Below are 25,162 nucleotides of genomic sequence, written 5' to 3'. Positions count from 1 at the left end.
CAGATTATTTCTTAACAGAAACTTTTCAGGCTGGGGAGAAATTTGCATGAAAGTCAATGTCCTGAAAATTAAAAAAATAATAATAACTTTTTTGGGATTTTAGCTAAGTAGCATAAGTGCCTGCCTTGCAAGCGTGAAGTCATGAGTTTAATCCAAATAATAATACCATACCAAATAATAATAGCAAACAACAAAAATAATAATAATACCAAATAATAATAATAACTTCAAATCAAGAAAATCAAATTCTGTAAACTATCCTTCAAAAATGAAAAGAAAGAAAGAAAAACAATCTTTCCCAAGTTAGCAATACCAACAGAATTCTTATCAGTAGACTGGCCATCAAATAAATTTCAGAGAATATAACATCTGAAAGCAAAAAGATAGTAAAAACTACCATGAAAACATTGGGAAAAAATAAAGTTCATTGGCAAAATTAGGGAGCAAAGATAAAACATAAAATAGCTCTGCTAAAAAATGAATTTGGTAATTGCTTTTTGTTTTTCACTGAGTTTCCCAATATCTTCTTTATATAAATTTTTGGTGCATACATATCCTCTTCTTTGTAACAAAAGGTAATTTTAAATTCTATAATTATGAATTTAATGGTTAAATCCTGCTATATATTTGTTTTTGGACAGTATTCAGCTGCTTTCAAACAATTTTCAGTCATTAACTATTAAGATTTTCATATACTGAGAATGTATCTTTATATATCTCAAATGATTATAAGTTATATCAAGTAAAAATATGCTTACTGGTAGAAACAATTGCAGTTTAGGGGAATCTGTTAAGCTACTCATGACATTCTTCAGATAAATAAAAATGAAATAAATACCACAAGGATCCACAAAGACCCCTTACAGCAGTTCTGAAGAAAAGACGATGCTTGAGATGACACTATATCTGAGTTCATTATATGCTACAATGCGAGACTAACTGAAATGACAGGTTATTGTCATTAAATCTGACTGGCAGTTGAATGGAAACAAATAGGAACTTAGTATATACATAGCAAGTTGAGTATTTAGAAACTTAACAAAAATTTGTACTGAAGACAGAGTGATCTCTCCAATAAATCTTGGTGAAGTAGGCCAAAATGGAAGGCTTACACTCTGATTTGAAATCTAACAACATGTGTACACTGATCAAGACTATGTTGTGCCAGACTGTTCAAAGGTATACAGAGCAATAGATTTCAGAAACTGAAAAATACCATTATAATTTTGTTAATTGATTTTTCCTAAGGGTTCCAAAATGATCAATTAGAAAGCAGTAGCCATATAACAGGTTCCACTGGGAATATTGAATAATCACATGCAAAGTTCAGAAAATGGAACGTTATCTTCTAGTACATAAAAATATTAATTCTGGTTAGATAAAAAAACCTGAAGATAACAACTACTAAAATTAGGTGTGTTGACTCACAACTGCAATCCCTAGCTATTTAAGAGTCTGAGGCATAAGTATTGAATCCAAGGTCTCTAGGCAAGCCTTGATGCCAGTGTGAGACACTATCTCAAAAAATAAATAGATAAGGGGCTGGGGATTTAGCTCAGCGGCATAAGCGCCTGCCTTGCAAGCAGGCAGTCGTGAGTTCGATCCCTGGTACCAGTAAAAAGGAAAAAGACAAAAAAAAATAAAAATAAAAAATAAATAAATAGATAAGGTAAAAATGTGACAGATCAGTTGGTATCACACTGAATTTGTCATTCATTGCTTCTTTGTGTACCACAAACCACAAGCAATGACACTAAAACTGATAAAATGAACTCCATCCAAATTAAAATTTTTTTGGCATGACAAAAGAAAATGAAGAAAACTGAAAAGACATGCCACAAAATTTAATATATTGAAAATGATACAACTTAAAATAGACCTGCATACAATATACACAGAAACCTAACTACAAAATGTAAAGAAATAGAACCCGATCACCCAGTGGCCAAACAACCCAAACAGACACATTTGCATGTTAGATACAAAAAATGTCCAGAAGGCATATGAAAAAATGTTCAACATCATTAGGCATCCCACCATTACATGGAAGTCTAAGTAAAGACCACAACTACATATTGCTAGATCCGTATTAGCATGGCTAGAATTCAGGACAAGCAACAAAGTGATGCAACTAACACAGTTTGCAGGAGGAGGCATATGGTGCAATGTAAGTGGAAAACAGCACACCCACATTAGAAAAGAGTCTATCAATTCTTCTAAGGTTAGTGATGCAATTATCATTAGAGTCTAATCCACGTTTAGTCATTCACAAGGGAAATAAAAATGTGTCCATGAAGTTAATGAATATTCATATTAATATCCCTTGTAAAACCCAAAATATAGGGGAAAATGTCAATCCACTTAATAAAACATCGACAAGTGTGCCATATGCACATGATAAAGTAAGATTTGGCAATAACAAAGAACATAGTACTGATCCATGTTGTTACATGGATGAAAACTTAAAAGTTACATAAGCATGGAGGCTAAATCACATAGAACCAAATGTTGTACAATACCATTTATATGAAATACTCAAAATAAATAAACTTCTAGAGAGAGAAAGCAATTTAGTGGCTGCATAGGTCTGAGACACGTGAAGTGGTAAAAGGTATGAAGTTAATTTCTCAGAGTTTTACTTGCTCTAAATTTGATTATACTGAAGAGTTTACAATTTAGCAGTTTATGAATTACTGAAATAAGTCCTTAAGATTGATAAAATGTATACCTTATTATTCATATATCAACCATGTTTTACAAAAGTAGCTAATGAGTAATTTGTTGCAAAGACATGTTGAATCATTTACCTTATCACAATATTTTTTCATTCCCAAGTAGATATGTAGAAAAGTCACATGTCCCTTGCTTCTGTTTTTTTCTTTTCTTTTTAACTTCCCAGTGTGCTAGAAACTACAAAATCTCAGTCATAGCAAAAGTGCACTGCAGATGTAACACCATCAAACTCTAACTTAGAAAGGCACTTGCAATCACAAAAGACTCTATAGACATCTTCACATTGACATAGAGGTCTCCCAGTTTTGCTCTTTGCATTGACATACAAATACTGGCTGTTTTCTTTAATATTTATTTTGGAAACACAAGTTGTACTTTAACTGCATGATGACCTCTACTTGAGCAACAGCAAGACCAGTGAGCACAGTTTGAAAGAAAAGTTTATTTTCAACAAGATGTCAGTGAAACTGACTGTCTTTTTGTTGCTGCTTCAGCTGAATAGTTACTTTGATTCTGGGAGCTGTGGAAAGGTGCTCGTGTGGCCCATGGAATTCAGCCATTGGATCAATTTAAAGACAATATTGGATGTACTTGTTCAAAAGGGTCATGAGGTGACAGTTTTGAGACCTTCAACTTCCATTTCTTATCATGTGGAAAAGGAATCTGCTATTAAATTTGAAGATTATCCTGCATCGTTATCTGCAAGTGACTGGGAGTATATTTTTACAGAAGGACTCAGGAAAGTGATTTATGAACTACCAAAAGAATCAATTTGGACATATTTTTCAACACTGCAAGAAATTATGTGGGAAGAGACTGATTACCTGAAAACCCTCTGTGAAGATGTAGTTCGAAACAAAAATCTCATGTCAAAACTACAAGAATCCAGGTTTGATGTCATCCTGGCTGATGACTTCATTCCTTGTGGGGATCTGATTGCTGAGCTCCTGAATCTACCCTTCGTGTACACCCATCGCTTCTTTCCTGGCTACACATATGAAAAGTACGGTGGAGGACTCTCAGTTCCCCCTTCCTATGTGCCTGTGGGTCTGTCAGAGTTAAATGATCAAATGACATTCTTGGAGAGGGTAAAAAATATGATATATGTGCTTTATTTTGACTTTTGGTTTCAAACATTTAATGAGAAGAAATGGAATCAATTTTACAGTGAAGTATTAGGTAAGTGTTCTTTTCAGTATTTTGAATGCCTAACATTTCTCTACCTTTGGCGATATGTTTGAAAGAGTATAACAATAGAGAAATTCATTATTCATAATTTAGTGCTAAAAAATAAATAAGATAGTCTACAAATTCAATATATTCTGCCCCATCTGGCATTATTGTTTTAATTAGAAAGGTCTGGCAATCACTTATAGAGAGTAATTTAGGACCTCATTCATGAATAATGCAGAGCACTGAGGATTGCTTTAAGCATGCATATACATAGCATCTTATCACCCATATTATTTTATCTCTGAAATAGTCATTTAAAATTTATCATATGTCTTAATGAATAGATATATATAAACTGAGACATTTCATAAATTGTATCTATAGATTATGTTGAACAAATTATTTTGCCTAATGTAGATTAATTGCCTCATTTATAGATCAAAAAATTGTGTTACTTTATTTGACGCATTTCTCACACTATTGAGATATAGAGCCTCTAATCTAGATAGAGGATATATAGAAATTAAAAATAATTAAAAACAAACTGAATTCATGTTCTGTTACTACCCATCTGTGTAAAGGCATAACATTGAGGCATGGACATGCAAGAAATTAATGTAAAGTTTTGGTCAAATCTAATATTATCCACTGTTAATTCTCCTTATTTGGGAAAATTGATAATGAAGACACGTTTCTAATTTCTATATTGTAAAACTTTTCTACCTCTTAATTCACAATGTATTTATATAATAATTAAATATTCTTGTTATTAATATGAATCATAAAAAAGCAACTATGTACAGAGAATTTTGCCATACTGCAAATTCTCTCAGTTTACTGAACACCAGGGTTCAGAGTTCTACTTGTACATCATACAACTAAATGCTTGTTTGGGAACTAAGTGTTCCCAAAGAGGTGTTTCCATGAATATTATATGACTACAAGACAGATAAGTTAAAATATTTTTGATATTTTATTTATTATGTAACTTTATAGAGAGAATGCAAATGTATATGCACACTAGAGCATTTGTGAATGTGATCATGAATTACTAAGATAAATTGGATTCTTAGATTACTCACAAATATCTAGCACAATAACTTTAACACATCTCATCAAAATTAATGACTAATATATGATAGATGTATATTCATAGCTACATATTATAAATATACGTGATCCAGAGATGTATTAAAACATAAATTTTTATCATCAAAAATACAGACACTTTTAAACATTTTTGACTCCACTGTTAAAAGTTTTCAGAAAATGACCTGGCATATCCATGGTCACCTGGCAGTCATCTCAATTCTCACTTTGGGTAGCTTTAGTGTTCTTTTTCCTCTGCAGGAAGACCCACCACTTTAATTGAGACAATGGGGAAAGCAGATGTATGGCTCATTCGAACCTACTGGGACATAGAATTTCCTCGCCCATCCTTACCCAATTTTGATTTTATTGGAGGACTCCACTGCAAACCCGCCAAACCTCTGCCTAAGGTAAACACTGATTCTGTTTCCTGCACATTCAGCAGGAAGTATTCCCTGATTTTCATTCAAATTACCTGCCATACAGTAATAAAGTCATAGGAAATGGGGAAATGAGACTTGCAAACACACATTCTTACAAATTTTTCCCATCACAAGTAGGTCAATTTTATTTTTGTTAAAAATATCTGAAGATTTTGGCACTGACAGTTAAACAAAGGTATCACAGCATTAAACACATGAGAAAAATAATCATCATCAATACCAAATATATGGTAAGGGCTTAGCATATTCCACAGCAGAGTGCTGGATACACAGAGAAATAAACAGGCACAGTGTCTGCCCCAGAAAACTTCATTCTACTTTTGGAGACAGACTGAAAACAAGTTATAGGAATTGCATGAAAAATGTTTAATAATAAAAGCAGGTATTCCTGCACTGTGGAACACCTTAGCAAAGTCCCTTAAGGAACAACATAGCTGCCTGACAGAAAGAAGAAAGAGAAAATGCAGAGGATAGGTGTTGCATACTTAAAGATTGCCTATTAATACCTACCACTGGAATTCGAAATGTGCACCCCTTCACAATTAGGCAGGATTCTTTACGCACATGGAATAATATTCCTTATGAAGAAACACATTTGTCAAATATTACTTCATTAAAAAATGAGAGAAAATTTTATTGAACAAATGGCATTTAATGAATTGGCATCAATGTGAGACAAGATTCCATTCAAAGTTTAAAGGGTATACAGGTGCCTGAGCTACATTTTTGGGACTATACATGCTGACTCACAATTCAAAAAGAAAAGTTAAGATCAATAAAGGTCCATGATGTAATAATGTAAAGTTTTGGTCAAATCTAATATTATCCACTGTTAATTCTCCTTATTTGGGAAAATTGATAATGAAGACACGTTTCTAATTTCTATATTGTAAAACTTTTCTACCTCTTAATTCACAATGTATTTATATAATAACTAAATATTCTTGTTATTAATATGAATCATAAAAAAGCAACCATGCACAGAGAATTTTGTCATATTGCAAATTCTCTCAGTTTACTGAACACCAGGGTTCAGAGTTCTACTTCTACATCATACAACTAAATGCTTGTTTGGGAACTAAGTGTTCCCAAAGAACAAATGACATTTAATTTTGATTTTATTGGAGGACTCCACTGCAATCCTATATTGAAAGGATTCCTCTATTTATGTGAAAGGAAAATGGCAACATCAATGGAAGAGGCAAGATAGAAGATAAAAAGAAAGACAAAAGAATAAATAGAAGCAGAATCTTGGTACACCTGTATCTAAATGTCACACAATATTCCATAAATATGCACATTATGAAGAAATTAATTTTTAAAATGTAGAGGAAGAGGAAAGTAAATTTTCATATATTTCTATTTGATTCATGACAAATTCATGTGAAATTGTGTATAGAAAAATAACAATGGTATGCATAAGAAATACAGCAGTTACTCACAAAAGAAATATTGGATACAATTTAGATATATATTATTTTAAAGCAAACTACTATAATCATTGAACTAAGAAATATAAAATTAGACTGTCAGTGATATATAGACATAGACATAGATATAGATATAGATATATGCATATATATATATGTACTTGAAAACTGAGAGGCAAATGAATAATATAGGATTAACATTTTTATGGATAATGAAAATGTAATAGACTTGTAATAGAATAGTTTTAATAGAATAACAATTTCAAAATATATGTCATCTATGTGCATATATGTGTATTTGTGCTGGGGATTAATCCCAGAGTTTCACCTATTTTTATGAAGAGTTAAAATCCTAACCCAGATATATGCATCAAGTTTTATAAATAGAATAGATAAAAGAAATGAAGACATAGCCTTTTGCAAAAGTGTTGGCCAGGAATTGAACCCAAGGCTTTGAGCTTGCTAAGCATGTACTCCACCACTGAATTACAACTCCAACTCCAACAATATACAGACTTCAAGTTGGAGATTTCTTTGCATAGGGATTACCTCATTTATTCTTTTACATTTTTACTTTTGCCACATTTTTAATGAGTTTCATGTAGTGAATTTCATAAGAATATTTTCAAAAAGACAGTGATGAGTTCATGTCAATAATGGATCCTCAAAAAAAGAGCTTTACTAATTAGTAATAAAGGGAACAATTTTCCACATCACAGATGAAAAAAAGCATTTAATCAGACTACTAGTGAAATAAAACACTAAAATAAACAATGTATTCACTAATGTGTATATAGTGCTGCAGGTAAAAGATTCACAGTGAAACACTAGACCCTGGTGTGGGGTATAGGCAGACAGTATTCTGAATCAATCTCAATCCACCACTCAAAATTCTAGATTGCTATGGACAGTAGGAGTCAATAAGAGGAACATGAAGTGATTAGGAGAGCAAACACATATCTTAGTTTGGTAGAGTCTGGAGATGTTCATTTGTTTGTTTTTTGTCTGTGACGTGGACTCCGTATTTCAAGCTGGCCTTGAACGCATTATGTATGCCAGGTTGTCCTGAAAACTTGTGGAGTCATCCTGTGTCAGCCTCTACAATGCTAATGTTTTACGTGTAAAACACAACATCCTTGAAATTTGGTGATTATTTAATGGAGAAACAATAAATCAGAAACAGAAAGAAAAACAGTAATGAAGATATGGTTCTAAAATTTCACGTCTCTTTCATTTTGGTGGAACAGTTTGCCAAAAAAATACTTCAGAGAAAGGCTTGCAAAGAATACATCAGGTAGGGGGCTAGGGGTTTAGCTCACCGGCATAAGCACCTGCCTTGCAAGCAGGCGGTCGTGAGTTCGATCCCCGGTACCGATAAAAATGAAAAAGACAAAAAAAAAAAAAAAAAAAAAAAAAAAAAAAAAAAAAAAAAAAAAAGAATACATCAGGTAGTTGTGTCTTGTGGTACATACCTATAATCCAAGCATTCTGGGAGCCTGAGGCATGTGTATCACCAGTTCAAGCTCAGCCTAGAATTTATTAACATAATTCAAACTTGCCTCAAAATTTAAAAATCAATCAAATGAAAGATCTGAGGATGTAGCTCAGTATGAAGGCCCTTGATTAGACACTATATCTATCAATAGATCAATTTCCCAAGAATTCCAAGCAAACCTGTTTCTAAGGAGTAAAAAGAACATGCCTAAGCCATGGTGGACCTTTCTGACAGCGATGCTAGATTTTCCTGACAGAGAGCTGATTATAAATCTCTCATAGCCAGTTATGCACAACATATTCTACTGGGGCATGAACTTAACAGGATGATTTTAAGGCAGAAAAAAGGTGCAAAAGCATTTTCAAAATACATAGCTATGCATGCATTCTCCTAAAGAAATAATAGAATTTGAAAAATTATTTCACTGAAATTATAAACCTCAACATCAGACTTCCAAATTTCAGTGATTCTGAAGCTCCCAAAATTAAAACACGATTCCAAGGAAAAAATTTTGAAATTATGAAGCAATAAGTTAATCTATATTCATTTTTTTCATACTCACTTTATACTTATCAGACTGTGAGTGACTAATGACAAAAATATTGAAAACTTCCAAACCATCTGCCTGGAATAAACACAAATGATTTGACAGAATTACAAAAATTAATAATTAAAAGAGAAATAAGATATCACAGCATCCTCCTTCCAGTAATATATTTTGAATAACATGTCAAAATATTTATTTTAGGTACAATTTTTCTAAGACTGTCTACCTCAATACAGTTAAATGTCTAAAATTTCAAGACATTGGCCAATGAGTTTAAAGGCAATAATGCAGACTTGATTAAGGACTCTCTCCAACATTGTCAGGCCAGTATCATAAGGATTTGAATCAGGAAAGACACATTGGACTAATGATTTAATGAAAGGAAAGAAGAGATTTATAGCCAAATTTTTAATGTGGACTCAGCAGATCAAAAACTAGTAAGAGAAAACATTTTATATCAGACAAGCATCTGGCTAAAAACAGTGTAACAAGATTATTACTGGAGGCAAAATGAGGTGTTACAGACATATAAGGAATTGTTAGAAAGTCAAGAAAGTGATACAATATGCAGGGTGAACCAATGTATAAGTTACAGCTTGTGATTTGGCCCAACATAGCAGGATGCCAGCTAAAATTGGACAGGGTAGGGTCAAATAAAATCATGCACAGTGAAGATCTAGGGGAGAAGACAGACTAGTAGATGTCAATAAAAATTTGTTCAAGAGGCAAATCTTCATCATGCCTCCCTCTTAGTCAGTGAAAGCAGAGCTCTGCTTCCTTCCTCTGAACAATATAATGCTGTCGGCTCACTTCATCACTTTGTTTCTTCAAGGTCAGTTCTGCCTCTGCTTGGGATGTAAGAGCAGAGAATATTTGCTTCAAGATGTTAGTTAGCATCCAGTTATTTCGAATGGAAAATTTCCATGAAAGAAAAATCAAAGACAAATCATGAGAAGCCCATTGAATATGCTGAGAGAATGGCCAATTGAGATTTATACATTGGATACCAGCTTACTTGAAAGTTTGAGTGTCTTTGGTGGTGGCATAGACAGTCACAGTTATATCTCAGAGCATAGTATGGAAAAATCCATCCATCTTTGGATGGAGCTCCTTCTTAGAGATTCACAGTAAGTATTAGAAAAGTCAGGAATTATATTCCATAGACCTAGTTACAAGAATAAAATGTAATGTAGAAATTTTAGTTTGGAGCCTTAGAGCTGTGTATGGGAGAAAAATAGATTTTACTTGGTGAAAATTGGCATAGTGCAACCCACTCCAATTTGTAAATATTACCTAAAGAACTTATGCCATGGCATCCATTCTAACATAAATTACATCTACAAGCAACTCCATTTCTGATCAATGATAACCTAAGTAAGGTTAGTATGTATCTAATGATGAATCTGATTTCACTATACTGATCTGCTCAAAACAAGAATGGAGTAGGTCACATAATGTTCTTGCACTTTGCCTTGGGCCAATTTTGCAGTAGGAATCTCAGATTAGATGTTTAAAACCTCTCCTCAGGCTTGAAAGGCAAGCAAGTAGCAACATTTCACCTTAAGCATTAATGGATGTGGGAAAATTCCTCTCTTCTTGACATCTCCAAAAAAACTTAAATTTCCCTTATGTGGCAAGAGAATTTGTTACTTAAGTAAGGTAACTTGTGTAAGTTATTGGACATTACTAGGTGGGCACCAGGCAAATTTTTCAAAAGGGTTCACAGTGCTGATTCCATGAGGTCAACTTTATTTCCTTAATTCAGATTCGATATATATCATTCCTAAGTGTCACTATGCCATCAAAACTATGATAACACAAGCAATGCTAGTAATTACTTGTATTCAAGGAATACAGTTTCTTATTAAATCATGAAAAGCATTATATTGTCATAAAATAACACTATGTAGCTGTTTTCAAATTCTGCAGAGATCAAAGAGTGGGGAAGAAATAATACTTTTATCTATTTTAAATAGTTAAATGTGCTAATTTGTTGTATATTAAGATGATACGTGAGTATATAAGAAGGTGTCCCTTAAGTCTTGAAAACACACCCCTCATCTTCTAACCAGAGCCCATTCATTGCATGTGACTCAAAGAAGAAGCTCAAAGATGCTGTGCAAACATCCAGACTGAAGGCCACAGGCCTGGATCACAAACATGTAACTGGTCTGGGATAAAAGCCCAAAACTCATGATGTCACCAATGCATTTCCTGTCCATTCCAGAACTGACTACATACCAGGGTCTACTGCTGGGTTCTCCTTACACAGGAGGACATAAGAGATGACCAATTCACCCACATGACTGAAGACAAAACCTACACCCAGTAAAAGAGTTTCACTTTAGGAATAAAGTGTGACTCTATCACAGATACCAGATGAAATGATTCTTGGGTCACAGACTTGGAGATGGGAAGAGCTAAGTAGAGATCTCCTGGAATTCACTGAGAGACACACATCAGACCAGGAATTTCACAGAGCTGTGATCTGCTGAGGGAAGCCATGCTTGAAGTGTGAAATTGTCAGAGACAATTCTGAAGAAGAAGGTAACCTACTGATATCTTTGATCTATAGCATGGCAATCAACACTCAGCATAATCTAGTTATCTGAAGTATTACAGGCTAAATTATGCACAGTTGTGCTGACTACACTAGAATGATAATATTCTTAGTTTTGTTTAAAGAAGGTCTAGGACCCACAATATGCTGTGTACAAGAAACACATCTGATTCAAAAGAAAACTCATAGATTAAAAGTCAAAGGATGGAAAACAGTATTCCATGCAACAGGAAGCCAGGAAAAAGAAGGAGTACCTGTTCTATTTGCAATGTGAACTTCAGGCCTAAAATGATTAAAAGAGATAAAGAAGGCTACATACTTATTACTGAAAAAATTTAAGAAGAACTAACAATTGTAAAGACATATACACCAAATACAGAAGCAACCAAATATATAAGATAAAACTATTGCACATGAAAAACCAAATACACAAAAACACAGTTTTAATAGGAGAACTTAATACCCCACTGTCACAAAGAGATAGATAAACTAGACAAAAAGTCATCAAAAAAAATAACAGAAATGGAAGCAAATGACTTAGTGGATGTTTACAAAATGTTCCACCCAGCTGAATCAGAATATACATTCTTCTCAGCTGGTCATGGGACATTCTGCAAAATAGACCCTACAATAACCCATAAAACATTCTTAATTAAAGGCAAAGGGATTGAAATTGTCCCCTGCCTATTATCTTACCATCATGCAGTAAAATTGGAAATTAATGGCAAAGAAAGATTGCAAAACCTGCATAAACGCATGAAAATTAACAACGTTCTGAACCACCAGTGAGTTATGGATAAAATTAAAGAAGAAATAAAACAATACTTACTTACAACTCAATAAAAATACAGACATAACATGCAGTAATCTGTGGGAAAGTGATCTTAAGAGGAAAATACACAGCAATAAATTATCATAGAAAACAGAATGAGCACCAATAAACAATCTAATGGTACATCTCAGGCTTCTATTAAAAGAAGAGCAAATTAAACTCAAAGCTCATAGAAGAGAGAAAATTGTAAAGCTCAGAGCAGAAATTAATGCAATTGAAACTAATAAAAAACTAATACAATGAATTAATGAATCCAAAAACTGGTTTTTCAGAGAATAAACAAAGTTGGTAAACCTCTGGTCAACTTTATCATGAAAAAGAAAGAAAAAACCCAAATTCATGCAATAAGGACTGAGAAGGAGGAAACTACCACAGATCCCATGGAAATTCAAAAGATCATGAATATATCTACTTTGAAAACCTCTACTCACATAGGCTAGAAAACACAGGAAATGGATAGATTTCTAGAAATGTATGAACTACCAAATCTCAATCAAGAACATATAGCAATTTTGAACAACCCAATATCAGCAATTGAAATGTGATCAAAAATATGCCAACAAAGAAAAGGACAGGTCATGGTGGATTCATGGCTGAATTCTTTAAGAAATTCAGAAATTTGATGCCAATACACCTTAAACTCTTCAGTGATAATGAAAGGGAAGCAGGGGCCATGGATTTACCTCAGTGGTTTAAGTACTTGATCAGCAAGTGCAATGTCATGTATTCAGCCCTGGTACAAAAAAAAAAAAAAATCACTTGGGACCAGAGGTTTAGCTCAGCAGCATAAGTGCCTGCTTGGCAAATGTGAGTTCATGAGTTTGACTTTTGGCACACAAAAAAAAAAAGAAAGAAAAAGAAGAAAAGGAGAATCCATCCTCCCTAAATCATTCCTGGAGACAAGTATTACTCTCGTACCAAAATGAGAAAAAGACCCAACGGAAAAAAAAAAAAAAAAAACCTATAGGCTAATCTCACTAATGAACACTGATTCAAAGATTCTCAATAAAATATTGGCAAATAGAATGCAGCAAGTCATCAAGAAGATTATACAACATGACCAAGTGGCATTCATTACAGGATGCAGGCATGGTTTAACATACACAAATATACCACATCAACAGAGCCAAAAACAAAACCCACATAGTCATCTCAATAGGTGCAGAAAATGATTTCAATAAAGTCCAATATTTCTTCATGATTTAAAACCTTCAGAAACTTGGAATAAGTGGTATCTACTGCAGTCTCAGAAAGGCCATCTATGAGAAAACAATAGCCAAAAGTATACTAAATGGACAAAAAATGAAAGCTTTCACTATAAAATCAGGAAGAAGACAAGGATATCCATGATCACCGCTCCTATTCAATATAGTTCTGGAAATATTAACCAGAGCAATCAGACAAGAAATAGAAATAAAAGGAATAAAGATAGGAAAGGAAGAGGTTAAATTATCCCTTTTTGCAGATGACATGATACTCTACATAGAAGACTGAAAATATTCCATTAAAATACTACTACAGGTAGTAAACAAAACAATGTAGCTGGTTGCAAACTCAACACTCAAAAATTGATAGCATTCCTCTACACAAACAAAAAACTCACTGAGAGAGAAATAATGGAAATATTGCCTTTCACAATATCATAAAAAAGAGATATTTATGAATCAAACTAAATAAGGATGTAAAAGACCTACATGCTGAAAAATTATACTATAAAAAAGGAGATTGAAAAGGATATTAGAAAATGGAAGGACATTCCTTGATTTGGCTAAGAACTAACACTGTGAAAATAGCCATACTCCAAAAACTGTTATAGAGTTTTAATGCAATGCCAATCAGAATACCATTAACATAACTTACAGATCTAGGGAAAACGTCCTAAAATTCATTTGGAAACAGAAGAAACCTGAAATAGCAAAAGCAATTCTGGACAACAAAGGCAAGACAGGATGCATCTCAATTCCTGACTTGAAACTGTACTACAAAGCTACTGATAAAATCAGCATGGTACTGGCAAATAAATAGATCTGAGGATTAATAAAACATATTAGAAAATGCAAACACAACTACAATGACACTCAGCCATTTGATATTTCACAAAAAGGCTAAACATGTTCATTGGAAGGATAGCCTCTTTAGTAAATGGTGTTCAAAAAACTGGCTCTCCACATGCTAAAGACTGAAACTAGACCCAAAGCTGTCACCATGAACAAAACTAAAATCAAAATGCATCAAAGATCTAGATATTAAAGCAGAAACACTAAATCTATTGGAAGACAAAGTAGGTAGAAGTCTTGGAGACAGGGTAGGAAGAGAATTTTAAACAAATGCAAATTTCACAAGAAACACTTCAAAGAATCAACAATTGGGACCACATATTGTTAAAATGTTTTTGCACTTCAAAAGAAATCACCAACAGAGTGAACAGAAAAACAACAGAATGGGAAAAAACTTAACAAGCAACCCTTCAGATTAAGGAGTTATATACAAAGCATACAAATAATTTAAAAAATCAGGCCCGGAAAATTCAAAGACCCTCTCCTAAAATGGCCATCTGAGATGAATACATGTTTCTCAGATGAAGACATACAAATGTCAAATAAATACATGAAGAAATGTTCACCATAGCTTGTCACTCAAGTAATGTGAATTAAAATAACATTGAGATTTTATCTCACTCCAGAAAGAATGCCTGCCATCTAGAAATCAATTGATAACAGATGTTGGAGAGGCTGTGGGGAAAAAAAAACACTTCTCCACTCTTGGTTGGAGTGTATACTGGTGTAGCCATTATGGATATCAGTATGGAGATTCCTCAGAAGACTGAGATGGGAAGTTCCATTCAATTCAGCTATTCTCCTCCTGGGTATTTTCCCAGAAAAACTGAAAAGTCCATATCACAGTGATATATGTGTACCCATGTTCATAGCAGCACAATTTCTAATAGCTAAATCTTGGAAACATCCAAAATGCCCATCAACCACAGAGTGGATGAAAAAGATGTGGAATTTTTATATGATGGAATGTTACTCAGCTATAAAAAGGGTGATATAGGCCTTCATAGTTTGCCAATTTTTTAAATCATTACCAGGGTTTGAACTCATGACCACCTGCTTGTAAGGCAGGTGCTTATGCCACTGAGCTAAATCCCCAGGCCCGAGACATTTATAAGTAAATAGAGGAAACTGAAAACTATCCTCATAAGTGAAATAAATAATAACTATATTCACATTGTCTCTCTGTTGTAAAAAGCAATAAAAACCGTATCAGCAATAAGTTCCCAAGTGTGTAATATGTATTGTTTAAAGAAAGGAAAGGAAATTGCTCTAAAGGATATAATTGCATGTATGTTTAAGTGATTAAGCTAGATAATCACATAACTAAGTTTTTGTTGGATCATTAAACATAATTTTTTGCACTCTTATTGTTTGATTGTCCCCTAATTTTGGGAGGTGCATAAATATTTCTAAGATGAAAATATGTAATTTATCAACAAGTGATTTCTTAGGATTAATTTCTTTTGAAATTCTGCACTGTTTTTATGCTTTTCTGTTTTGCTTTTTCTATTCCTTAAACAAAAAAATTTTCAAAAAATATTAAAGAAGGTTTAGGAGTGTCTTCTAGTGTTTGAAAATTGCCAATTGCGATTTAATATCACCAAAACTACTAATACAGGTAAGGTAACACAGCAGTGCATAACAACTGACTTGCACTCTAAGCCAATATGTGTAGATTCAAAAGATCATAATATATTTCAAAAAGGTTATACATACACAAAGATTGATATGAAATCAAAGCAACTGAAGATTCTCTAGGTCTTCAAACTCTCCTAAGACACAAATAGAGAATAAAATAAAGTGTAGGTAAAATTAAAATTCTATGAAAAGTTTATAGAAGGAGTGAAAAAATAAGATGAGCTCAAATAAATAAAAAATTAATCAAAAATTTATAGCACTGTCACTTGACATGCCCCAGGTGAATTCTGGTGGAAGATTGAACAGTCTGTCCAAAGCTGTCCAACTATGAATTATAGATTCAACAAGGATACTGAATACCTCAAAATGAACAGACAGAAATACATAAAATTAAAAACTATATAGAATTTATAAATTTCAGATCTGACCAATGCAGAAATAAAATATTTAAAATTGACAACCACATAGTAACATCAACAAGCACTCAAATTGCCATGAAAACACATAAGAGAACAAGAAAATGCAGTACCATAGCTACCAAGGCTAATTGAAGCTATAGAATATCTAGAAGATAACACATGTGGAGGTGTAATATATTTACAAAAATCATAGCAGAAAACTCCCCAAATGGGAGAAAATAGTTTGACCTACAAGGTAATAAGATTTACAGAACACCAAACCACTGTAATGATAGTAAAAGAGACTCACCAAGGCAGTTACTTATTAAATGGCCAAATAGTAAACAAAACAAAACAAAAGAACATAGTTCTTTAAGCAGACCCAGAAAAATACAAAATTTTAAGACAACAAAATGGAATTTTAAAGCCATTTCAAAATCCTCACATATAAATAGAAGCCCACTACAAGTAAATTAGACTTCTTAACACAAACCTGAAGGGACAGAAGGTCTGGGAGTGAACTCTTCCAAGGCCTAAGAGCAAATGATTTCAAAAATATGCTAATTTACCAAGAAAGCTTTCTTTCAAAATACTATAGATGGAGAAACAAGAACATTTCACAGAGAAGACAAGATTAAAATGTTTATAACTATGAAATCAGTGTTCTAGAAAACACTAAACAGTATGAAAAATAGAAACAATGAAACCAATACAGCTAACTTGACAGATGAAATAAAAATACTAAGATCATAAACAAATAACAGCACAGATTAACAGGAAAAGTAAAGAAAAAAGAACTCACAAAACAAGGAAAAATGCAATGATTGTGTATACTCAAAATATCTCAGTAAAATCTCTAAACTTTGACATCCTCAAATCTGAATCAGGACACAGATTTGCTGGATGAATAAAAGAAAAAACAATCTGTCACATTCAAGAAATTCATCTGTTCAAAAAATATTATGGGGCTGGGGATTTAGCTCAGCAGCATAAGTGACCGGAGCCGCGGGAGACAGGAGACCAAACTCGAGCAGGATCAGCTCTCAAACTTTATTGCGTACAGCGAACCGGACCTGACAAGGTCCGCCACCCTCAGTGTTGGTTCCTCTTCCACCCGTTGGGGGCAGGAACAACCTCTTATAAGGGGAAGCAGTATCCAATCACAGAGAAGCGCGCCTAACAAGCTGATAGGCTAGCGTCACGGGTAACTGGGCAGATATGACAATTTGGCGGGCTTGTTCAGGCCGGGAAGAACCCGGAAGCAGGAAATGGGCGCCATCATAGGCGGCTTCCCACATCTCCCCCTTTTTTATTTATTAAAATAGGATGGTCTGTGGGTCCTTCCAAGGTGTCTATGACCTTGTTGCTGTTAGACACCTAGGAGTGGGCCTACCTTGTAGGCCGAGGCATGAGAGAATGTAGAGGTCTATACCCTGCTGTGCATCACCCTGTTTTGTGCATATCCTTGCGCCAGGACCATGCTCAAGGTGAGTGGTTCATTTTTTCGCAGGGCCAGGCTTTTGTGAACCGAACCTGGATGCATATAGACATTCATTCCTGCCTTCCCCCCAACCTTTGGGGCGGATGGCACTGCAGTACCCTTGGTCTCGCATCTCAATGCCAATAATTTGACTCCGGGAGGGACCCCTGGCCTTATAGGCCATGTATATCTGAGTCGAGCCTGTCTTAGGTCGACCGGGAGGGCTTTTCCCGTCTTACCCGTCATTGGCTTGCCCACTCAGCTCTTATAGCTGATGTTCTGCAATGTGAAGGAGATATGCGGCGGCCTGCTGGCCTGATGGGCCACCTGCTGCCATTTGCATGGCTGCCATAGCTGTGATCTTAACCTGCTGCTGAGTTTGTATGAGGTGATCTAACAAGCATTTAATAACCACAAGCCCCACTAGGATGGCCACGGCAATCAGGATCCAAGTAGTCAGGTTGGGCCAGGAGAACCAGGAGGTGACGCGTTCCCACAAACTGGCTATAACACTGCCTAAAGTTGATAAATCGAACCTGACTGGACCTAGTTGGATACCGTCCATATTGTCAAGTTCCTGACCGACTATGAGGGACAAATTGTGAAACTTAGGTAGGTAGGTGTCTTGCAGCCAAGCTGTCATATTTTTAACAGTGTTGGTCAAATTTGTGCGAACAGGGGTGATTAATAGGAACCCACAGAATAGAAAAAGCTCCAAACCAGACATTTTAGTTTGTAGATGGTCTCTGGCGCTGAGCGTCGGTCCCAGAAGGGTCGAGTTGACTTGTGTCCGCGGGCTTATCCTCCTGTGCTTTATCAGGAACTGGTGGGGAATTTACTGCTCGCGTCAATCTTTCCGGGACCCACAGCGGTTCGCAGCCTGGTTCCTGTGGGAAGACACAAACCGCACCTCGGGTCCAGCTAACCACTGGATCCGGGCCCATCCATTGTCCTGTAAGGACATCTTTCCATCTCACCAGCCCTTTGTCGGCTGGGGACGGGTTATTGTGCTCCATGGCAGGGGAATGATTATTGTGATTAAGGTTTAAAAAATTTATGGTAAAGAGTGCCAATGATATTCTTCCTTTGGGTGTTAGGCCATGGCCTATTCCCTCCTTTTGTTTTTGTAAGACACCCTTGAGTGTCCGATGGGATCGCTCAATGATGCCTTGTCCTTGGGGGTTGTAAGGAATGCCATGTTTAAGAGTGACCTCCATTTGTTGACAAAATGTCATGAACATATTTAAGTTTTCCGAATTCTGGGATGTGTGTAACATCCATTTGCCAAATATGATTTGGGCGAAGTCTTCTTGGGTTAATGCCAATAGATTGTTGGGGTGAAGAGATCACACAAGCTGGGCAATACCGTTGTGCTTGTGCTCTCGTGATGTTGAAGCGCGCCATGAGGGTCCGGGCATTAACATGGAACTGAGAATGGAATTTTGGGGCTGCTTCCAGAGGGTTGGGAAAGGTGAAGACCCATATTGGGCGCGTGGCCGAGTCTGCCAAGGCATTGCCCTCCGCCAAGGGCCCAGGTAAATTAGTATGGGCTCTGATATGTGAGATGAACACTTTTGAGGTTCTATTCCATAGCTGATGTTGAATAACCACATACACGCCTATGCCTGACTTGGAGCCGTCTGTAAATATTATTGGAGCTCCAGCTATGGGGTGTGGGGACGTGACCTTAGGAAAGATCACAGGATGCACGGTGACAAACTGGAGCAGGGGGTCTTTTGGGAATTGATTATCTATGGTTCCCTGGAAAGTACACCGAAGGATCGCCCAGGAATCCAGGCATGTTGTTAAGGTTTCAATTTGATCTCTTGTGTATGGCACATGTAGGGAGGAAGGAGGCACCCCAAAATGTTGTATAGCGCGTGAGATGCCCTCTAGAGAAAGGGAAGCGACCGCGTCTGGATAATGGTATATTTTAAGAGTTTAAGGAATACAAAACTCAATAAAATGATATTGTCAATTCTTCATCTATGAACATAAATCCCACTAGGAATTTTCCCACTGTAAAATGTGAAGCTTTGGCTCACAAAGATTTAAATGTCCATATATTTCAAACAAACATTCTTGATCCTGTCTGTACCATGTGAACGGAAGCCACAGGTGTCCTAAAACAGCCTTGTGACTAGAAATCAGATCAGACAAAACAGAAACAATATCCACAATTCAGAGTGATAGCACTTTTATATTTGAAAGCAGTGTGACCCTCAGCCTCTGGGCGTCGGTGCAGTGACACACACTGCTCGTTTGCAGCTGACACTCATTCTGAGTGACAGGTGTCTGCCCAGTGCCAATTGCTAAACATTTTGAAAATCACCTCTGCATTAAAATAACTATGTCTCTAAAAGTTAGGAAAATATGAGGAAAACTCAGGGTTCTTACAACATTAGTCAAGATTCTTTAGAGTAAGATTAGACTACATTAATAATGGCGAAGCGAAAGCGAAACAAATGCAAGGGAAAAGAAAAAAAAAAAGACCGGCGTCCACCCGTGTGGCGCTCAAAATCTGTTAGGTGCGTCCACCCAACCCAGGCGATCCAGTACTCACCTGTCCTGGGAACCGCTGTATCTCACGTAGCTGATCAGGGTGAAGAGAAGAGGTGCTCGGGGCCTTCCGTTGTTATTGAGCCGGGTTCTCCGTCGTACCGCAGGTGACAGCAGTCGCGCCCGCGCGTCGCTGAACCTTCCCCATACGGGCCACCAGATGACCGGAGCCGCGGGAGACAGGAGACCAAACTCGAGCAGGATCAGCTCTCAAACTTTATTGCGTACAGCGAACCGGACCTGACAAGGTCCGCCACCCTCAGTGTTGGTTCCTCTTCCACCCGTTGGGGGCAGGAACAACCTCTTATAAGGGGAAGCAGTATCCAATCACAGAGAAGCGCGCCTAACAAGCTGATAGGCTAGCGTCACGGGTAACTGGGCAGATATGACAATTTGGCGGGCTTGTTCAGGCCGGGAAGAACCCGGAAGCAGGAAATGGGCGCCATCATAGGTGGCTTCCCACACATAAGCACTTGCCTTGCAAGCAGGCGGTCATGAGTTCAATCCCCGGTACCGGAAAAAAAAAAAAAAAAAAAAAGAAAAAAGAAAAGAAAAAATACAAAAAAAAATATTATGGACCAAAAATTAAATGATAGAAAAATATTTGTTGTACAAAAATGCCAACAAAAAGCAGGAATAGAAATTTCAATCTTATAAAAACTAAATAAATATCAAACTAAAACTAAGGAAATGAGAATAAACATCACTACTTTCTATTTAAAAGACTAATCCAACAAGAAGTGATAAAGTTTATAAATATTTAGTCTCTAAATAAAGGAGCAACTATATTCATAAAATAAATACTGCTAATCAAAAAAGATCAATTTAACATTAGCACAATTGATCTTAACACCCAAGTTTCATAAACAGACAGATAAACTCAGCAAAATCTCAATAAAGGTATATCCAAGCTGAATCATGTGAACTTCCAATGTGAACATATGTTTCTACGAAATATTCCATCCCAATATAACCATGTGTACATTTATTTCTTTAGCATCTTGTTCTTTTACAAAATAGATCACAGGAGATTAGAGAAGATGGTGGCTTACTAGGTCACTGGGTGGAGAGCCTCTCTGGAAAAACAGCTCAGATGCTGGAATTTGACAACATGGAGAGGGCCAGACAAATGGAGAGGGACTCTCATGAACCCAAGAGGAAACTGATGTGAAAAGAAAAATAGCAAGAGGAAGGAAAAATGGGAGTAGAGGGCTGGAGCCCAGTGTGCTCACTGAGACTGGTATGTGCTGTGCTAGGAGTGCCATGGAATCAGGTGACTCAAGGTCATGCTGAAGCCATGGCTGCGGATAACAGGAAATTATCAGTCCTGGCCCTTGGTGGGATGATGTGGTGCAGCATATAGCCAAGGTGGGGAACTACATTGATTCCTGATGAGTGCTGGAGATTGGGTCCTGTGCTGAGTGTCACTTGCTGGAGGACATCTTGGAGTGGGGAAGAGCCTGGTGCCATGGTGGCATCAGTCAGCCACCCTTGGCCCAGAAAGGACTGCTGGGACCTGCTTGGGCTGAGCCACAACCCTGATTGGGACCCAATAGCCAGGGACAAAACTGTCCTGACCCTGTGACGTTCACAAAGTGCAGGTTAAGTTGCTGAAGGCACTTTCACATTGACTGACTCAGAGGCTAGAGGCTAGCCTGCATCTTCCATGCATGCACCTCAGATAACAGCAAATTAGAGAGGGAAGCAAAACCCCAGTGAGCATGCTTCAGAAAAACCATGAGCAATATGGAGAACACCAGGGAACTCTACAACATACCTGTCTGAAAGAAACCAGAAACATGACAAGAGATAGAAATTTAAAAAAAAAACCTCCAGCCACTGACCCTTGGAAAATAAGCCCAGGAGAGGTAAATACAGAAGAGAACCAGTGTAGCAGTCATGCAATATTAGCCCAATATCAGCAGACATAAAGAAATACCTTCATGACCTCATAGATGAGCTCAAAACTGAAATTCTAATCCAAGTGAGGCATATATAAAAAGATTAATTAAAGAAATGCTAAGCCCCTCCCAAGAAAGCACAGATGGAAGAACGGAGGAACCAAGAAAAAGAAGAGAAACCTTTCATGAATAATATAAACAAAACTGAGAATGCATGAAACAGATCCAAAGAGATTACCAGGAAACTCCATTGAAAGCTGGCTCTAAGATGGCAAGAGGATCTGCAACTTAAGAATAAAAAACGTGAGCAAAAGAAGCAGAAGTAACCACAAATGATTTACAAAGACTATTCACAGAAATAATTAAGGAAAACTTCCCAAAGCATAAGAAAATGAAATGATATCCAGACAAACGAGGCATACAAAACTCCAGCCACCTACAACCAAAACAAATCTATACCCAGATATATAATAAGCAAGATCCCAGAAATCCATCACAAGAACAGAATATTAAAAGCATCCATAGAAAAGAAACAGATCACCTACAAAGGAAAAATCATCAAACTAATGACAGACTTCTTAACACAAACTCTCAAATTGAGAAGAGCATGGGAGGAAATTGTCCAGGCCCTGAAAGAAAATAATGTCCAACCCAGATTGAGGCACCCAAAAACCCAACCCTACAAAAAATACGGAAGGACATTCCAGAGAGAGAAAGAAAAAAAAAAATACCAGGATTCCAGCAACAGTGGCAGAGAGGCCTCAATGAATGGGGCAGACAGTGGAATGAAGGAGTAAAGTGGACAGGTAATAGCATAAAAATAGAATAGCAGAGATGAGGTAGATAAGGTAAACTATAACATTTAATATAGATAGCCTTGATACACTAACAAAAAGAAACACAGGCAGAGTAGATTAGTCAACAGCATCCATTGAGATGCTCTGAATAGGAAATATACTCAACCTGAAAGAGGGTTAACAGGTTGACCCCCTCATCTAAAATATACAAAGCATCCTTAGAAGGGGAAAGGTGAGAAATTGTCTTAAAAAAGGAAGGCAGAGGACATTGTTAATAGTGTACCAGGATTTAAAAGTCACAGTAGTATCATCACTCTGTTTAGTTGGATTTTATTTCATTCCAGTTTGTCTACTCATATTAGATTTGAGGGCACAGACAGCTATAGCAAAAACAGCAGACTATACCATGGTAACTATCCTTAATTTCTTATTAACTTAAACTGAAACCCTGTATTACTTTCATTGTCTTACTATGACTGATCTTATTTGAAGCTGGTTTGTTAGACTGCTGTTTTGCCTTGACTGTTTTTATTTGAAGTTGGTATGCTTGATAGTATCAAATCTAAGAGTAGAGGCAACTACTCTGAAAATGACAAAATGTAAAAGATACCCATTCTGGTTGGTTATTAACTGCTTTTGAAGTCCTACATCTCCAAAGTTGTGCTTTTATTAAAATAGCTATGTAATCCTATGTTAAATTATATTATGTCTGATAATGTAGACAATTCTATTGACAACAAGAGAAATCATAATAACTACTGTAGGTCACCTAATATTGTGCTCTTATATGTCATTTTCATTTCATGTTTTTCTAGGTATTTGTCCTTGTACAGTGGTCTTATATGTCCTTTTCATTTCATTCTTTGTAGGAATATGTTTTGTTTTGATTTGCTTTATTTTGTTCCTCCCTCTACTATAGAAAGGATAGAAATACATGTTAAGAACCATGCATGTGTAGAACCGATAAACAGTTTATAAGAACTGATCTTATGAAATACGATGAAATGAACAAATACTTTGAAGACAAAAGAGACACTATAGTACTCAGTGCTGATCCAGGAGTATCATAATGTGAAACCCAGCAATACTATTATTTTTTGCTCAGAGTAAGTTTTTGTTGAACAGAACTGGTTGCAGTATCTCTGTTTGAAACTCCACTTTATATGCTCCACTTTTGTATCTTTGAAGAACTATTTGTAAGAGGAAAATATATAAATATCAACTAGTGAATTCTTACTATTTATTCTTTCTTTGAAAGTATGTATTGTTTCTGTTTTGTTTAGCCTTTCTTTAAATAAAGTTTTTTTAAAAAGCAAATGGAAGGAAAGGTGGAAACTACTACCAATTTCTTATTGTTTTATCTTGAACTCTTGCATTGTTTACATAATTTTATTAGGTTTGGCTTTGTTTTGTCTTTTGCTAGATTTTATGCTCTCAGATGTAAGGGCAGCTATTTTGAAAATAATGAAAAATATGGTAATCATGGTTTCCTATTATATTGTTTTGAAGACTTATAATGCTTTTATTCATTGGTCTGATTTTATTTTGTTTTGTTTGATTTTATTATGTCAGACGGTATGAATGCTATTTTCAAGAAAACAAGACATTATGGTAGCTATTGCTGATTTATTATCATCTTGTTTTGAAGTCCTCCTATGCTTTTGTTCTTCTGTTTTGATTGGTTCTATCCTGTTGTGTTTTATTTGATTTTATTATGTGTGATGTTATAGACAAATATTTTGAGGTATTAAAGCAGCCATTGTTCATTTCCTGTTATTTGGTTTTGAAGTCCTTTAATGCTTTCATTCTTCTGAAAGTTTTTTTTTACAAAATTGTTATGTTTGAAATTATTGTGTGTGAAGGTACACTCAACAATTTCAAAGAAAAGAGACATTATGTTAGCTACTGTTGATTTCAGTTGTTTTGTTGTGAAGTGCTGTGGTCCTTGCATTTTCCTGTTCTGATTTGCTTAGTTTCATTCTGTTTTCTTTAGTTCTCTTTAAAATTAAAAAATTAGATGATAAACTGGG

General features: G+C 35.8%; 2 protein-coding genes across 3 annotated transcripts in view; one reads left to right on the top strand and one right to left on the bottom strand.

Annotated features, from left to right (window-relative positions):
* The window catches only part of Ugt2b22 (UDP-glucuronosyltransferase 2B22), an 84,980-nt gene extending 81,969 nt beyond the window's left edge, over window positions 1-3,011 (bottom strand). Inside the window, exon 1 of one of the 2 annotated variants that reach the window (XM_013145822.2) lies at window positions 2,808-3,011. The gene's annotated coding sequence lies outside the window, so the exon portion shown is untranslated. The remainder of the gene's footprint in view (window positions 1-2,807) is intronic. The other variant, XM_063240317.1, reaches the window with a different exon arrangement.
* The window catches only part of LOC100723893 (UDP-glucuronosyltransferase 2B31-like), a 47,181-nt gene continuing 24,968 nt past the window's right edge, over window positions 2,950-25,162 (top strand). Inside the window, exons 1-2 of the mRNA XM_063240740.1 lie at window positions 2,950-3,912; window positions 5,257-5,405. Of these exons, the coding sequence (XP_063096810.1) occupies window positions 3,189-3,912; window positions 5,257-5,405 (873 nt within the window). The 5' untranslated portion in view covers window positions 2,950-3,188. The remainder of the gene's footprint in view (window positions 3,913-5,256; window positions 5,406-25,162) is intronic.

The sequence above is a fragment of the Cavia porcellus genome, unplaced genomic scaffold (assembly GCF_034190915.1).
Source record: "Cavia porcellus strain 051 isolate PalLab524CR breed Dunkin Hartley unplaced genomic scaffold, mCavPor4.1 scaffold_30, whole genome shotgun sequence".
Lineage (NCBI taxonomy): Eukaryota > Metazoa > Chordata > Mammalia > Rodentia > Caviidae > Cavia > Cavia porcellus.
This window is presented reverse-complemented; position numbering and strand designations above follow the sequence as displayed.